The sequence below is a fragment of the Engystomops pustulosus genome, chromosome 10 (assembly GCF_040894005.1).
Source record: "Engystomops pustulosus chromosome 10, aEngPut4.maternal, whole genome shotgun sequence".
In the NCBI taxonomy this organism is placed as follows: Eukaryota; Metazoa; Chordata; class Amphibia; order Anura; family Leptodactylidae; genus Engystomops; species Engystomops pustulosus.
Genome location: NC_092420.1, coordinates 1,116,608 through 1,134,908, shown reverse-complemented (window position 1 = coordinate 1,134,908; position 18,301 = coordinate 1,116,608). Strand labels below are relative to the sequence as shown.

At 60.3% G+C, this 18,301-nt stretch overlaps 1 protein-coding gene across 1 annotated transcript in view; it reads left to right on the top strand.

Annotated features, from left to right (window-relative positions):
• RASSF1 (Ras association domain family member 1) overlaps positions 1–18,301 on the top strand; it is a 45,712-nt gene that overhangs the window by 13,542 nt on the left and 13,869 nt on the right. The window contains exon 2 of the mRNA XM_072127211.1: positions 5,911–6,026. Within this exon, the coding sequence (XP_071983312.1) occupies positions 5,911–6,026 (116 nt within the window). The remainder of the gene's footprint in view (positions 1–5,910; positions 6,027–18,301) is intronic.

Genomic DNA, 18,301 nt, shown 5'->3' with positions numbered 1-18,301 from the left:
AAGATAAAAAGAGAAAACCCACCATATAATTTGTTCTATAATTTCTCCCAATTACAGAGACCCCCCACATGTGGCCGTTACTTCTCCCGAGTGCAGAGACCCCCCCCCCACATGTGGCCGTGACTTCTCCCGAGTGCAGAGACCCCCCACATGTGGCCGTTACTTCTCCCGAGTGCAGAGACCCCCCACATGTGGCCGTTACTTCTCCCGAGTGCAGAGACCCCCCACATGTGGCCGTTACTTCTCCCGAGTACAGAGACCCCCCACATGTGGCCGTTACTTCTCCCGAGTACAGAGACCCCCCACATGTGGCCGTTACTTCTCCCGAGTGCAGAGACCCCCCCCCCACATGTGGCCGTGACTTCTCCCGAGTGCAGAGACCCCCCACATGTGGCCGTTACTTCTCCCGAGTGCAGAGACCCCCCACATGTGGCCGTTACTTCTCCCGAGTGCAGAGACCCCCCACATGTGGCCGTTACTTCTCCCGAGTACAGAGACCCCCCACATGTGGCCGTTACTTCTCCCGAGTACAGAGACCCCCCACATGTGGCCGTTACTTCTCCCGAGTACAGAGACCCCCCACATGTGGCCGTTACTTCTCCCGAGTGCAGAGACCCCCCACATGTGGCCGTTACTTCTCCCGAATGCAGAGACCCCCCACATGTGGCCGTTACTTCTCCCGAGTGCAGAGACCCCCCACATGTGGCCGTTACTTCTCCCGAGTGCAGAGACCCCCCACATGTGGCCGTTACTTCTCCCGAGTGCAGAGACCCCCCCACATGTGGCCGTTACTTCTCCCGAGTACAGAGACCCCCCCACATGTGGCCGTTACTTCTCCCGAGTGCAGAGACCCCCCACATGTGGCCGTTACTTCTCCCGAGTGCAGAGACCCCCCACATGTGGCCATTACTTCTCCCGAGTGCAGAGACCCCCCACATGTGGCCGTTACTTCTCCCGAGTGCAGAGACCCCCCACATGTGGCCGTTACTTCTCCCGAGTGCAGAGACCCCCACGTGTGGCCGTTACTTCTCCCGAGTGCAGAGACCCCCCACATGAGGCCGTTACTTCTCCCGAGTATAGAGACCCCCCACATGTGTCCGTTACTTCTCCCGAGTGCAGAGACCCCCCACATGTGGCCGTTACTTCTCCCGAGTGCAGAGACCCCCCACATGTGGCCGTTACTTCTCCCCAGTACAGAAACCCCCCACGTGTGGCCGTTACTTCTCCCGAGTACAGAGACCCCCCACATGTGGCCGTTACTTCTCCCGAGTATAGAGACCCCCCACATGTGGCCATTACTTCTCCCGAGTGCAGAGACCCCCCACATGTGGCCGTTACTTCTCCCCAGTACAGAAACCCCCCACATGTGGCCGTTACTTCTCCCGAGTGCAGAGACCCCCCATGTGGCCGTTACTTCTCCCGGGTACAGAGACCCCCCACATGTGGCCGTTACTTCTCCCGAGTGCAGAGACCCCCCACATGTGGCCGTTACTTCTCCCGAGTGCAGAGACCCCCCACATGTGGCCATTACTTCTCCCGAGTGCAGAGACCCCCCACATGTGGCCGTTACTTCTCCCGAGTGCAGAGACCCCCCCACATGTGGCCGTTACTTCTCCCGAGTGCAGAGACCCCCCACATGTGGCCGTTACTTCTCCCGAGTACAGAGACCCCCCACATGTGGCCGTTACTTCTCCCGAGTGCAGAGACCCCCCACATGTGGCCGTTACTTCTCCCGAGTGCAGAGACCCCCACATGTGGCCGTTACTTCTCCCGAGTGCAGAGACCCCCCCACATGTGGCCGTTACTTCTCCCGAGTGCAGAGACCAAAAAAGTCGGGAAACCCAACAAAAGTGCGGCCGCGGAGCCCTTAGTAAATGACCCCCATTGTGTTTCCACTGCATTTTCTAAAACACATTGGGGCAGATTTACTTACCCGGTCCATTCGCGATCCAGCGGCGCTTTCTCTGCGGTGGATTCGGGTCTTCCGGCGATTCACTAAGGTCGTTCCTCCGACGTCCACCAGGTGTCGCTGCTGCGCTGAAGAGCATCGGAACGCACTGGAATACACCGGCCTATACCTGGTGAATGTAAGCGCCGATGCGCCACAATCCGATCGCATGCGCCAAAATCCCGGGGCAATACAGGAAAAATCGCAGCAAATCAGAAATATTCGGGTAACACGTCAGGAAAACGCGAATCGGGCCCTTAGTAAATGACCCCCACTGTAACCTCCACATATAATTACATGCAGCGTACGGTGTGAATGAGCCCTGGTGCCGTCACAAGGTCCGTTTTTCAGATGCAGTTTTTGATTCTCAATCCTGGAATGGAGTAAAAGTAGGAGAAGCAGCGGCCATTATCATCCACACCCATAAAGGGCGAGTACACGTGCCGCAACCTTCTGGTCTCCTTGTACACAGAGCACACGTGCCGCAGCCTTCAGGTCTCCCTGTACGCAGAGCACACGTGCCGCAGCCTTCAGGTCTCCCTGTACGCAGAGCACACGTGCCGCAGCCTTCAGGTGTCCCTGTACGCAGAGCACACGTGCCGCAGCCTTCAGGTCTCCCTGTACGCAGAGCACACGTGCCGCAGCCTTCAGGTCTCCCTGTACGCAGAGCACACGTGCCGCAGCCTTCAGGTCTCCCTGTACGCAGAGCACACGTGCCGCAGCCTTCAGGTCTCCCTGTACGCAGAGCACACGTGCCGCAGCCTTCAGGTCTCCCTGTACGCAGAGCACACGTGCCGCAGCCTTCAGGTCTCCCTGTACGCAGAGCACACGTGCCGCAGCCTTCAGGTCTCCCTGTACGCAGAGCACACGTGCCGCAGCCTTCAGGTCTCCCTGTACGCAGAGCACACGTGCCGCAGCCTTCAGGTCTCCCTGTACGCAGAGCACACGTGCCGCAGCCTTCAGGTCTCCCTGTACGCAGAGCACACGTGCCGCAGCCTTCAGGTCTCCCTGTACGCAGAGCACACGTGCCGCAGCCTTCAGGTCTCCCTGTACGCAGAGCACACGTGCCGCAGCCTTCAGGTCTCCCTGTACGCAGAGCACACGTGCCGCAGCCTTCAGGTCTCCCTGTACGCAGAGCACACGTGCCGCAGCCTTCAGGTCTCCCTGTACGCAGAGCACACGTGCCGCAGCCTTCAGGTCTCCCTGTACGCAGAGCACACGTGCCGCAGCCTTCAGGTCTCCCTGTACGCAGAGCACACGTGCCGCAGCCTTCAGGTCTCCCTGTACGCAGAGCACACGTGCCGCAGCCTTCAGGTCTCCCTGTACGCAGAGCACACGTGCCGCAGCCTTCAGGTCTCCCTGTACGCAGAGCACACGTGCCGCAGCCTTCAGGTCTCCCTGTACGCAGAGCACACGTGCCGCAGCCTGCAGGTCTCCCTGTACGCAGAGCACACGTGCCGCAGCCTTCAGGTCTCCCTGTACGCAGAGCACACGTGCCGCAGCCTTCAGGTCTCCCTGTACGCAGAGCACACGTGCCGCAGCCTTCAGGTCTCCCTGTACGCAGAGCACACGTGCCGCAGCCTGCAGGTCTCCCTGTACGCAGAGCACACGTGCCGCAGCCTTCAGGTCTCCCTGTACGCAGAGCACACGTGCCGCAGCCTTCAGGTCTCCCTGTACGCAGAGCACACGTGCCGCAGCCTTCAGGTCTCCCTGTACGCAGAGCACACGTGCCGCAGCCTTCAGGTCTCCCTGTACGCAGAGCACACGTGCCGCAGCCTGCAGGTCTCCCTGTACGCAGAGCACACGTGCCGCAGCCTGCAGGTCTCCCTGTACGCAGAGCACACGTGCCGCAGCCTTCAGGTCTCCCTGTACGCAGAGCACACGTGCCGCAGCCTGCAGGTCTCCCTGTACGCAGAGCACACGTGCCGCAGCCTTCAGGTCTCCCTGTACGCAGAGCACACGTGCCGCAGCCTTCAGGTCTCCCTGTACGCAGAGCACACGTGCCGCAGCCTTCAGGTCTCCCTGTACGCAGAGCACACGTGCCGCAGCCTGCAGGTCTCCCTGTACGCAGAGCACACGTGCCGCAGCCTTCAGGTCTCCCTGTACGCAGAGCACACGTGCCGCAGCCTTCAGGTCTCCCTGTACGCAGAGCACACGTGCCGCAGCCTTCAGGTCTCCCTGTACGCAGAGCACACGTGCCGCAGCCTTCAGGTCTCCTTGTACGCAGAGAACACGTGCCGCAGCCTTCAGGTCTCCCTGTACGCAGAGCACACGTGCCGCAGCCTTCAGGTCTCCTTGTACGCAGAGCACACGTGCCGCAGCCTTCAGGTCTCCTTGTACGCAGAGCACACGTGCCGCAGCCTTCAGGTCTCCTTGTACGCAGAGCACACGTGCCGCAGCCTTCAGGTCTCCTTGTACGCAGAGCACACGTGCCGCAGCCTTCAGGTCTCCTTGTACGCAGAGCACACGTGCCGCAGCCTTCAGGTCTCCTTGTACGCAGAGCACACGTGCCGCAGCCTTCAGGTCTCCTTGTACGCAGAGCACACGTGCCGCCAGCTGGTTTTTTTTTGGTGCTGCTGTACCATGGGGCGCGGGAGACACTTCTGTTGGACTCCGCGCGATAAATGTGGCGCACGGTCCCTTCAGGGCGGAAACTGAACAAACAAATCGTGTCCCGGACGCTTCTTCTACTTGTGCAAAGTCCAACAGAAAACTGGCGCCAGGTCCATAGAGAATGAGCCCCATTATAGACGCAACGAGAAAAACACAAATCAAAATGTTACCAGCTTTATTTATGCATCTAATATTCCCCCTGGTGACCCCCAGAATATATATTCCCCCCGGTGGCCCCCAGAATATATATTCCCCCCGGTGACCCCCAGAATATATATTCCCCCCGGTGACCCCCAGAATATATATTCCCCCCGGTGACCCCCAGAATATATATTCCCCCCGGTGACCCCCAGAATATATATTCCCCCCGGTGGCCCCCCAGAATATATATTCCCCCCGGTGGCCCCCCGAATATATATTCCCCCCGGTGGCCCCCCGAATATATATTCCCCCCGGTGGCCCCCAGAATATATATTCCCCCCGGTGGCCCCCAGAATATATATTCCCCCCGGTGACCCCCAGAATATATATTCCCCCCGGTGACCCCCAGAATATATATTCCCCCCGGTGACCCCCAGAATATATATTCCCCCCGGTGACCCCCCAGAATATATATTCCCCCCGGTGGCCCCCAGAATATATATTCCCCCCGGTGGCCCCCAGAATATATATTCCCCCCGGTGGCCCCCAGAATATATATTCCCCCCGGTGGCCCCCAGAATATATATTCCCCCCGGTGGCCCCCAGAATATATATTCCCCCCGGTGGCCCCCCGAATATATATTCCCCCTGGTGGCCCCCAGAATATATATTCCCCCTGGTGGCCCCCAGAATATATATTCCCCCTGGTGACCCCCAGAATATATATTCCCCCCGGTGACCCCCAGAATATATATTCCCCCCGGTGGCCCCCCGAATATATATTCCCCCTGGTGGCCCCCCATGTGTGTGAGATGTGCTCCAGGGTCACACGTGGTGCCAGACTCTAGGACCCTGTTCACACAGTCACCCAGCAGAGCGCTGCATACATCCGCCACCTCCACACAGCAGAGGATTTGTCACAGTTGTGCTGGGTTTTGCACACTGCTGTGGCGTCATGCAGGAGCCTAGGAAAGCTGGGTGAGCACCCTCTAAAACCCTAAGACAGGCGTCACACCCTGTCATGTGCGATGCAGCTGCTGCAGAGCTGGATTTCGTCACAGTGCGTCAGTACATTCCTCTCCGCTGCCTCACTTCCCTCTGCTGTAGGGTCTATTGTGTGAATGAGGCCACAGACAGTGAATGACACACAGCGCCCCCTGCTGGGGGGTCCGACCCCTCACTAATCGTCTCCCTCTTGTATCTTGCAGATTGCAGCTTCACGTGTCACTACCGATGTCGGACCCTCATCCGCCTGGACTGCAGCAGAGAAGACCCCGACAGCGACGCATCACAAGACCCCGCCTGGGAGAAGGACACCAATGTGGTAGGAAGACACAGGGGGCGCCATAGAGCCCGACCGCGAGAATAGAGGCCGACCCCTGAGAATAGAGGCCGACCCCTGAGAATAGAGGCCGACCCCTGACAACCCGACCCCTGAGAATAGAGGCCGACCCCTGAGAATAGAGCCCGACCCCTGAGAATAGAGGCCGACCCCTGAGAATAGAGCCCGACCCCTGAGAATAGAGGCCGACCCCTGAGAATAGAGGCCGACCCCTGAGAATAGAGGCCGACCCCTGAGAATAGAGGCCGACCCCTGAGAATAGAGGCCGACCCCTGACAACCCGACCCCTGAGAATAGAGCCCGACCCCTGAGAATAGAGGCCGACCCCTGAGAATAGAGGCCGACCCCTGAGAATAGAGGCCGACCCCTGACAACCCGACCCCTGAGAATAGAGCCCGACCCCTGAGAATAGAGCCCGACCCCTGACAGCCCGACCCCTGAGAATAGAGCCCGACCCCTGACAGCCCGACCCCTGACAGCCCGACCCCTGACAGCCCGACCCCTGAGAATAGAGCCCGACCCCTGAGAATAGAGGCCGACCCCTGAGAATAGAGGCCGACCCCTGAGAATAGAGGCCGACCCCTGAGAATAGAGGCCGACCCCTGAGAATAGAGGCCGACCCCTGAGAATAGAGGCCGACCCCTGAGAATAGAGGCCGACCCCTGAGAATAGAGGCCGACCCCTGAGAATAGAGCCCGACCCCTGAGAATAGAGCCCGACCCCTGAGAATAGAGCCCGACCCCTGAGAATAGAGCCCGACCCCTGAGAATAGAGCCCGACCCCTGAGAATAGAGCCCGACCCCTGAGAATAGAGCCCGACCCCTGAGAATAGAGCCCGACCCCTGACCACCCGACCCCTGAGAATAGAGCCCGACCCCTGAGAATAGAGCCCGACCGCGAGAATAGAGCCCGACCCCTGACAACCCGACCCCTGAGAATAGAGGCCGACCCTGAGAATAGAGGCCGACCCCTGACAACCCGACCCATGAGAATAGAGCCCGACCCCTGAGAATAGAGCCCGACCCCTGAGAATAGAGCCCGACCCCTGAGAATAGAGCCCGACCCCTGACAACCCGACCCCTGAGAATAGAGGCCGACCCCTGACAACCCGACCCATGAGAATAGAGCCCGACCCCTGAGAATAGAGCCCGACCCCTGAGAATAGAGCCCGACCCCTGAGAATAGAGCCCGACCCCTGACAACCCGACCCCTGAGAATAGAGGCCGACCCCTGAGAATAGAGGCCGACCCCTGAGAATAGAGCCCGACCCCTGAGAATAGAGCCCGACCCCTGACAACCCGACCCCTGAGAATAGAGCCCGACCCCTGACAACCTGACCCCTGAGAATAGAGGCCGACCCCTGAGAATAGAGCCCGACCCTGACAACCTGACCCTGAGAATAGAGCCCAACCCCTGAGAATAGAGCCCGACCCCTGACAACCCGACCCCTGAGAATAGAGCCCGACCCCTGACAACCTGACCCCTGAGAATAGAGGCCGACCCCTGAGAATAGAGCCCGACCCTGACAACCTGACCCTGAGAATAGAGCCCAACCCCTGAGAATAGAGGCCGACCCCTGACAACCTGACCCTGAGAATAGAGGCCGACCCCTGACAACCAGACCCTGAGAATAGAGGCCGACCCCTGACAACCCGACCCTGAGAATAGAGGCCGACCCCTGACAACCCGACCCTGAGAATAGAGGCCGACCCCTGACAACCCGACCCTGAGAATAGAGGCCGACCCCTGACAACCCGACCCTGAGAATAGAGGCCGACCCCTGACAACCCGACCCTGAGAATAGAGGCCGACCCCTGACAACCCGACCCTGAGAATAGAGGCCGACCCCTGACAACCCGACCCTGAGAATAGAGGCCGACCCCTGACAACCCGACCCTGAGAATAGAGGCCGACCCCTGACAACCCGACCCTGAGAATAGAGGCCGACCCCTGACAACCCGACCCTGAGAATAGAGGCCGACCCCTGACAACCCGACCCTGAGAATAGAGGCCGACCCCTGACAACCCGACCCTGAGAATAGAGGCCGACCCCTGACAACCAGACCCTGAGAATAGAGGCCGACCCCTGACAACCCGACCCTGAGAATAGAGGCCGACCCCTGACAACCCGACCCTGAGAATAGAGGCCGACCCCTGACAACCCGACCCTGAGAATAGAGGCCGACCCCTGACAAACCGACCCTGAGAATAGAGGCCGACCCCTGAGAATAGAGCCCGACCCCTGACAACCTGACCCTGAGAATAGAGCCCGACCCCTGTCAACCTGACCCCTGAGAATAGAGCCCGACCCCTGACAACCTGACCCCTGAGAATAGAGCCCGACCCCTGACAACATGACCCCTGAGAATAGAGGCCGACCCCTGACAACCCGACCCTGAGAATAGAGGCCGACCCCTGACAACCCGACCCTGAGAATAGAGGCCGACCCCTGACAACCCGACCCTGAGAATAGAGCCCAACCCCTGAGAATAGAGCCCGACCCCTGACAACCTGACCCTGAGAATAGAGCCCGACCCCTGACAACCTGACCCCTGAGAATAGAGCCCGACCCCTGAGAATAGAGCCGGACCCCTGACAACCTGACCCCTGAGAATAGAGGCCGACCCCTGACAACCTGACCCCTGAGAATAGAGCCCGACCCCTGACAACCCGACCCCTGAGAATAGAGCCCGACCCCTGACAACCCGACCCCTGAGAATAGAGGCCGACCCCTGACAACTGAGAATAGAGCCCAACCCCTGAGAATAGAGCCCGACCCCTGAGAATAGAGCCCGACCCCTGACAACCTGACCCTGAGAATAGAGCCCGACCCCTGACAACCTGACCCCTGAGAATAGAGCCCGACCCCTGACAACCCGACCCCTGAGAATAGAGCCCGACCCCTGACAACCCGACCCCTGAGAATAGAGCCCGACCCCTGACAACCCGACCCCTGAGAATAGAGCCCGACCCCTGACAACCCGACCCCTGAGAATAGAGCCCGACCCCTGACAACCCGACCCCTGAGAATAGAGCCCGACCCCTGACAACCCGACCCCTGAGAATAGAGCCCGACCCCTGACAACCCGACCCCTGAGAATAGAGCCCGACCCCTGACAACCCGACCCCTGAGAATAGAGCCCGACCCCTGACAACCCGACCCCTGAGAATAGAGCCCGACCCCTGACAACCCGACCCCTGAGAATAGAGGCCGACCCCTGACAACTGAGAATAGAGCCCAACCCCTGAGAATAGAGCCCGACCCCTGAGAATAGAGCCCGACCCCTGACAACCTGACCCTGAGAATAGAGCCCGACCCCTGACAACCTGACCCCTGAGAATAGAGCCCGACCCCTGACAACCCGACCCCTGAGAATAGAGCCCGACCCCTGACAACCCGACCCCTGAGAATAGAGCCCGACCCCTGACAACCCGACCCCTGAGAATAGAGCCCGACCCCTGACAACCCGACCCCTGAGAATAGAGCCCGACCCCTGACAACCCGACCCCTGAGAATAGAGCCCGACCCCTGACAACCCGACCCCTGAGAATAGAGGCCGACCCCTGACAACCCGACCCCTGAGAATAGAGCCCGACCCCTGACAACCCGACCCTGAGAATAGAGGCCGACCCCTGACAACCCGACTCTGAGAATAGAGGCCGACCCCTGACAACCTGACCCCTGAGAATAGAGCCGGACCCCTGACAACCCGACCCTGAGAATAGAGGCCGACCCCTGACAACTGAGAATAGAGCCCGACCCCTGACAACCTGACCCCTGAGAATAGAGGCCGACCCCTGAGAATAGAGGCCGACCCCTGAGAATAGAGGCCGACCCCTGAGAATAGAGGCCGACCCCTGAGAATAGAGGCCGACCCCTGAGAATAGAGGCCGACCCCTGAGAATAGAGCCCGACCCCTGAGAATAGAGCCCGACCCCTGAGAATAAAGCCCGACCGCGAGAATAGAGCCCGACCCCTGACAACCCGACCCCTGAGAATAGAGGCCGACCCCTGAGAATAGAGCCCGACCCCTGAGAATAGAGCCCGACCCCTGAGAATAGAGCCCGACCCTGACAACCTGACCCTGAGAATAGAGCCCGACCCCTGAGAATAGAGCCCGACCCTGACAACCCGACCCTGAGAATAGAGGCCGACCCCTGAGAATAGAGCCCGACCCTTGAGAATAGAGCCCGACCCCTGAGAATAGAGCCCGACCCTGACAACCCAACCCATGAGAATAGAGCCCGACCCCTGAGAATAGAGCCCGACCCTTGAGAATAGAGGCCGACCCTGACAACCCGACCCTGAGAATAGAGCCCGACCCCTGAGAATAGAGCCCGACCCTGACAACCCGACCCTGAGAATAGAGGCCGACCCCTGAGAATAGAGCCCGACCCTTGAGAATAGAGCCCGACCCCTGAGAATAGAGCCCGACCCCTGACAACCCGACCCCTGAGAATAGAGGCCGACCCTGAGAATAGAGCCCGACCCCTGAGAATAGAGGCCGACCCCTGAGAATAGAGCCCGACCCCTGAGAATAGAGCCCGACCCCTGAGAATAGAGCCCGACCCCTGAGAATAGAGGCCGACCCCTGACAACCCGACCCCTGAGAATAGAGGCCGACCCCTGAGAATAGAGCCCGACCCCTGACAACCCGACCCCTGAGAATAGAGGCCGACCCCTGAGAATAGAGCCCGACGCCTGACAACCTGACCCCTGAGAATAGAGCCCGACCCCTGACAACCCGACCCCTGAGAATAGAGGCCGACCCCTGACAACCCGACCCCTGAGAATAGAGCCCGACCCCTGACAACCCGACCCCTGAGAATAGAGCCCGACCCCTGACAACCCGACCCCTGAGAATAGAGGCCGACCCCTGACAACCCGACCCCTGAGAATAGAGCCCGACCCCTGACAACCCGACCCCTGAGAATAGAGGCCGACCCCTGACAACCCGACCCTGAGAATAGAGCCCGACCCCTGACAACCCGACCCCTGAGAATAGAGCCCGACCCCTGACAACCCGACCCCTGAGAATAGAGCCCGACCCCTAACAACCCGACCCCTGAGAATAGAGGCCGACCCCTGACAACCTGACCCCTGAGAATAGAGCCGGACCCCTGACAACCCGACCCTGAGAATAGAGGCCGACCCCTGACAACTGAGAATAGAGCCCGACCCCTGACAACCTGACCCCTGAGAATAGAGGCCGACCCCTGAGAATAGAGGCCGACCCCTGAGAATAGAGGCCGACCCCTGAGAATAGAGGCCGACCCCTGAGAATAGAGGCCGACCCCTGAGAATAGAGGCCGACCCCTGAGAATAGAGGCCGACCCCTGAGAATAGAGGCCGACCCCTGAGAATAGAGGCCGACCCCTGAGAATAGAGGCCGACCCCTGAGAATAGAGGCCGACCCCTGAGAATAGAGGCCGACCCCTGAGAATAGAGCCCGACCCCTGAGAATAGAGCCCGACCCCTGAGAATAGAGGCCGACCCCTGAGAATAAAGCCCGACCGCGAGAATAGAGCCCGACCCCTGACAACCCGACCCCTGAGAATAGAGGCCGACCCCTGAGAATAGAGCCCGACCCTGACAACCCGACCCTGAGAATAGAGGCCGACCCCTGAGAATAGAGCCCGACCCTTGAGAATAGAGCCCGACCCCTGAGAATAGAGCCCGACCCTTGAGAATAGAGCCCGACCCCTGAGAATAGAGCCCGACCCCTGACAACCCGACCCCTGAGAATAGAGGCCGACCCCTGAGAATAGAGCCCGACCCCTGAGAATAGAGGCCGACCCCTGAGAATAGAGCCCGACCCCTGAGAATAGAGCCCGACCCTGACAACCTGACCCTGAGAATAGAGCCCAACCCCTGAGAATAGAGGCCGACCCCTGACAACCTGACCATGAGAATAGAGCCCGACCCCTGACAACCTGACCATGAGAATAGAGCCCGACCCCTGACAACTTGACCATGAGAATAGAGCCCGACCCCTGACAACCTGACCCCTGAGAATAGAGCCCGACCCCTGACAACCCGACCCTGAGAATAGAGGCCGACCCCTGACAACCCGACCCTGAGAATAGAGGCCGACCCCTCACAACCCGACCCTGAGAATAGAGGCCGACCCCTGACAACCTGAACCCTGAGAATAGAGGCCGACCCCTGACAACCCGACCCTGAGAATAGAGGCCGACCCCTGACAACCCGACCCTGAGAATAGAGGCCGACCCCTGACAACCCGACCCTGAGAATAGAGGCCGACCCCTGACAACCCGACCCTGAGAATAGAGGCCGACCCCTGACAACCCGACCCTGAGAATAGAGGCCGACCCCTGACAACCCGACCCTGAGAATAGAGGCCGACCCCTGACAACCTGACCCTGAGAATAGAGCCTGACCCCTGTCAACCTGACCCCTGAGAATAGAGCCCGACCCCTGACAACCTGACCCCTGAGAATAGAGGCCGACCCCTGACAACCCGACCCTGAGAATAGAGGCCGACCCCTGACAACCCGACCCTGAGAATAGAGGCCGACCCTTGACAACCCGACCCTGAGAATAGAGGCCGACCCCTGACAACCCGACCCTGAGAATAGAGGCCGACCCCTGACAACCTGACCCCTGAGAATAGAGCCCAACCCCTGAGAATAGAGCCCGACCCCTGACAACCTGACCCTGAGAATAGAGCCCGACCCCTGACAACCTGACCCCTGAGAATAGAGCCCGACCCCTGAGAATAGAGCCCGACCCCTGACAACCCGACCCCTGAGAATAGAGCCCGACCCCTGACAACCCGACCCCTGAGAATAGAGGCCGACCCCTGACAACTGAGAATAGAGCCCAACCCCTGAGAATAGAGCCCGACCCCTGACAACCTGACCCTGAGAATAGAGCCCGACCCCTGACAACCTGACCCCTGAGAATAGAGCCCGACCCCTGACAACCTGACCCCTGAGAATAGAGCCCGACCCCTGACAACCCGACCCCTGAGAATAGAGCCCGACCCCTGACAACCCGACCCTGAGAATAGAGCCCGACCCCTGACAACCCGACCCTGAGAATAGAGGCCGACCCCTGACAACCCGACCCTGAGAATAGAGGCCGACCCCTGACAACCCGACCCTGAGAATAGAGGCCGACCCCTGACAACCCGACCCTGAGAATAGAGGCCGACCCCTGACAACCCGACCCTGAGAATAGAGGCCGACCCCTGACAACCCGACCCTGAGAATAGAGCCCAACCCCTGAGAATAGAGCCCGACCCCTGACAACCTGACCCTGAGAATAGAGCCCGACCCCTGTCAACCTGACCCTGAGAATAGAGCCCGACCCCTGTCAACCTGACCCCTGAGAATAGAGGCCGACCCCTGACAACCCGACCCTGAGAATAGAGGCCGACCCCTGACAACCCGACCCTGAGAATAGAGGCCGACCCTTGACAACCCGACCCTGAGAATAGAGGCCGACCCCTGACAACCCGACCCTGAGAATAGAGGCCGACCCCTGACAACCTGACCCCTGAGAATAGAGCCCGACCCCTGACAGCCTGACCCCTGAGAATAGAGCCCGACCCCTGACAACCCGACCTCTGAGAATAGAGCCCGACCCCTGACAACCCGACCCTGAGAATAGAGCCCGACCCCTGAGAATAGAGGCCGACCCCTGACAACCCGACCCTGAGAATAGAGCCCGACCCCTGTCAACCTGACCCTGAGAATAGAGCCCGACCCCTGTCAACCTGACCCCTGAGAATAGAGGCCGACCCCTGACAACCCGACCCTGAGAATAGAGGCCGACCCCTGACAACCCGACCCTGAGAATAGAGGCCGACCCTTGACAACCCGACCCTGAGAATAGAGCCCGACCCCTGACAACCCGACCCCTGAGAATAGAGCCCGACCCCTGACAACCCGACCCCTGAGAATAGAGGCCGACCCCTGACAACCCGACCCTGAGAATAGAGCCCGACCCCTGACAACCCGACCCCTGAGAATAGAGCCCGACCCCTGACAACCCGACCCTGAGAATAGAGGCCGACCCCTGACAACCCGACCCTGAGAATAGAGCCCGACCCCTGACAACCCGACCCCTGAGAATAGAGCCCGACCCCTGACAACCCGACCCTGAGAATAGAGGCCGACCCCTGACAACCCGACCCTGAGAATAGAGGCCGACCCCTGACAACCCGACCCTGAGAATAGAGCCCAACCCCTGAGAATAGAGCCCGACCCCTGACAACCTGACCCTGAGAATAGAGCCCGACCCCTGTCAACCTGACCCTGAGAATAGAGCCCGACCCCTGTCAACCTGACCCCTGAGAATAGAGGCCGACCCCTGACAACCCGACCCTGAGAATAGAGGCCGACCCCTGACAACCCGACCCTGAGAATAGAGGCCGACCCTTGACAACCCGACCCTGAGAATAGAGGCCGACCCCTGACAACCCGACCCTGAGAATAGAGGCCGACCCCTGACAACCCGACCCTGAGAATAGAGGCCGACCCCTGACAACCCGACCCTGAGAATAGAGGCCGACCCCTGACAACCCGACCCTGAGAATAGAGCCCAACCCCTGAGAATAGAGCCCGACCCCTGACAACCTGACCCTGAGAATAGAGCCCGACCCCTGTCAACCTGACCCTGAGAATAGAGCCCGACCCCTGTCAACCTGACCCCTGAGAATAGAGGCCGACCCCTGACAACCCGACCCTGAGAATAGAGGCCGACCCCTGACAACCCGACCCTGAGAATAGAGGCCGACCCTTGACAACCCGACCCTGAGAATAGAGGCCGACCCCTGACAACCCGACCCTGAGAATAGAGGCCGACCCCTGACAACCTGACCCCTGAGAATAGAGCCCGACCCCTGACAGCCTGACCCCTGAGAATAGAGCCCGACCCCTGACAACCCGACCTCTGAGAATAGAGCCCGACCCCTGACAACCCGACCCTGAGAATAGAGCCCGACCCCTGAGAATAGAGGCCGACCCCTGACAACCCGACCCTGAGAATAGAGCCCGACCCCTGTCAACCCGACCCTGAGAATAGAGCCCGACCCCTGTCAACCTGACCCCTGAGAATAGAGGCCGACCCCTGACAACCCGACCCTGAGAATAGAGGCCGACCCCTGACAACCCGACCCTGAGAATAGAGGCCGACCCTTGACAACCCGACCCTGAGAATAGAGCCCGACCCCTGACAACCCGACCCCTGAGAATAGAGCCCGACCCCTGACAACCCGACCCCTGAGAATAGAGGCCGACCCCTGACAACCCGACCCTGAGAATAGAGCCCGACCCCTGACAACCCGACCCCTGAGAATAGAGCCCGACCCCTGACAACCCGACCCTGAGAATAGAGGCCGACCCCTGACAACCCGACCCTGAGAATAGAGCCCGACCCCTGACAACCTGACCCCTGAGAATAGAGCCCGACCCCTGACAACCTGACCCCTGAGAATAGAGCCCGACCCCTGACAACCCGACCCCTGAGAATAGAGCCCGACCCCTGACAACCCGACCCTGAGAATAGAGCCCGACCCCTGACAACCCGACCCTGAGAATAGAGGCCGACCCCTGACAACCCGACCCCTGAGAATAGAGGCCGACCCCTGACAACCCGACCCTGAGAATAGAGGCCGACCCCTGACAACCCGACCCTGAGAATAGAGCCCGACCCCTGACAACCTGACCCCTGAGAATAGAGCCCGACCCCTGACAACCTGACCCCTGAGAATAGAGCCCGACCCCTGACAACCTGACCCCTGAGAATAGAGCCCGACCCCTGACAACCCGACCCCTGAGAATAGAGCCCGACCCCTGAGAATAGAGCCCGACCCCTGACAACCCGACCCCTGAGAATAGAGCCCGACCCCTGACAACCCGACCCTGAGAATAGAGGCCGACCCCTGACAACCCGACCCTGAGAATAGAGCCCGACCCCTGACAACCTGACCCCTGAGAATAGAGCCCGACCCCTGACAACCTGACCCCTGAGAATAGAGCCCGACCCCTGACAACCTGACCCCTGAGAATAGAGCCCGACCCCTGACAACCTGACCCCTGAGAATAGAGCCCGACCCCTGACAACCCGACCCTGAGAATAGAGCCCGACCCCTGACAACCCGACCCTGAGAATAGAGGCCGACCCCTGACAACCCGACCCCTGAGAATAGAGGCCGACCCCTGACAACCCGACCCTGAGAATAGAGGCCGACCCCTGACAACCCGACCCTGAGAATAGAGCCCGACCCCTGACAACCCGACCCTGAGAATAGAGCCCGACCCCTGAGAATAGAGCCCGACCCCTGACAACCTGACCCCTGAGAATAGAGCCCGACCCCTGACAACCTGACCCCTGAGAATAGAGCCCGACCCCTGACAACCTGACCCCTGAGAATAGAGCCCGACCCCTGACAACCCGACCCCTGAGAATAGAGCCCGACCCCTGAGAATAGAGCCCGACCCCTGACAACCCGACCCCTGAGAATAGAGCCCGACCCCTGACAACCCGACCCCTGAGAATAGAGGCCGACCCCTGACAACCCGACCCTGAGAATAGAGGCCGACCCCTGACAACCCGACCCTGAGAATAGAGCCCGACCCCTGACAACCTGACCCCTGAGAATAGAGCCCGACCCCTGACAACCCGACCCCTGAGAATAGAGCCCGACCCCTGACAACCCGACCCCTGAGAATAGAGGCCGACCCCTGACAACCCGACCCTGAGAACAGAGGCCGACCCCTGACAACCCGACCCTGAGAATAGAGGCCGACCCCTGACAACCCGACCCTGAGAATAGAGGCCGACCCCTGACAACCCGACCCTGAGAATAGAGGCCGACCCCTGACAACCCGACCCTGAGAATAGAGGCCGACCCCTGACAACCCGACCCTGAGAATAGAGGCCGACCCCTGAGAATAGAGGCCGACCCCTGAGAATAGAGCCCGACCCCTGAGAATAGAGCCCGACCCCTGAGAATAGAGCCCGACCCCTGAGAATAGAGCCCGACCCCTGACAACCCGACCCCTGAGAATAGAGCCCGACCCCTGACAACCCGACCCCTGAGAATAGAGCCCGACCCCTGACAACCCGACCCTGAGAATAGAGGCCGACCCCTGACAACCCGACCCTGAGAATAGAGCCCGACCCCTGACAACCCGTCCCTGAGAATAGAGGCCGACCCCCGACAACCCGACCCTGAGAATAGAGCCCGACCCCTGAGAATAGAGCCCGACCCCTGACAACCTGACCCCTGAGAATAGAGCCCGACCCCTGACAACCTGACCCCTGAGAATAGAGCCCGACCCCTGACAACCCGACCCCTGAGAATAGAGGCCGACCCCTGACAACCCGACCCTGAGAATAGAGGCCGACCCCTGACAACCCGACCCTGAGAATAGAGGCCGACCCCTGACAACCCGACCCTGAGAATAGAGGCCGACCCCTGACAACCTGACCCCTGAGAATAGAGCCCGACCCCTGACAACCCGACCCCTGAGAATAGAGCCCGACCCCTGACAACCCGACCCCTGAGAATAGAGGCTGACCCCTGACAACCTGACCCCTGAGAATAGAGCCCGACCCCTGACAGCCTGACCCCTGAGAATAGAGCCCGACCCCTGACAACCCGACCCCTGAGAATAGAGCCCGACCCCTGACAACCCGACCCTGAGAATAGAGCCCGACCCCTGAGAATAGAGGCCGACCCCTGACAACCCGACCCTGAGAATAGAGGCCGACCCCTGACAACCCTACCCTGAGAATAGAGGCCGACCCCTGACAACCTGACCCCTGAGAATAGAGCCCGACCCCTGACAACCCGACCCTGAGAATAGAGGCCGACCCCTGACAACCTGACCCCTGAGAATAGAGCCCGACCCCTGACAACCCGACCCTGAGAATAGAGGCCGACCCCTGACAACCCGACCCCTGAGAATAGAGCCCGACCCCTGACAACCTGACCCTGATAATAGAGGCCGACCCCTGACAACCCGACCCTGAGAATAGAGCCCGATCCCTGACAACCTGACCCCTGAGAATAGAGCCCGACCCCTGACAACCCGACCCCTGAGAATAGAGCCCGACCCCTGACAACCCGACCCCTGAGAATAGAGCCCGACCCCTGACAACCTGACCCCTGAGAATAGAGCCCGACCCCTGACAACCTGACCCCTGAGAATAGAGCCCGACCCCTGACAACCCGACCCCTGAGAATAGAGCCCGACCCCTGACAACCCGACCCTGAGAATAG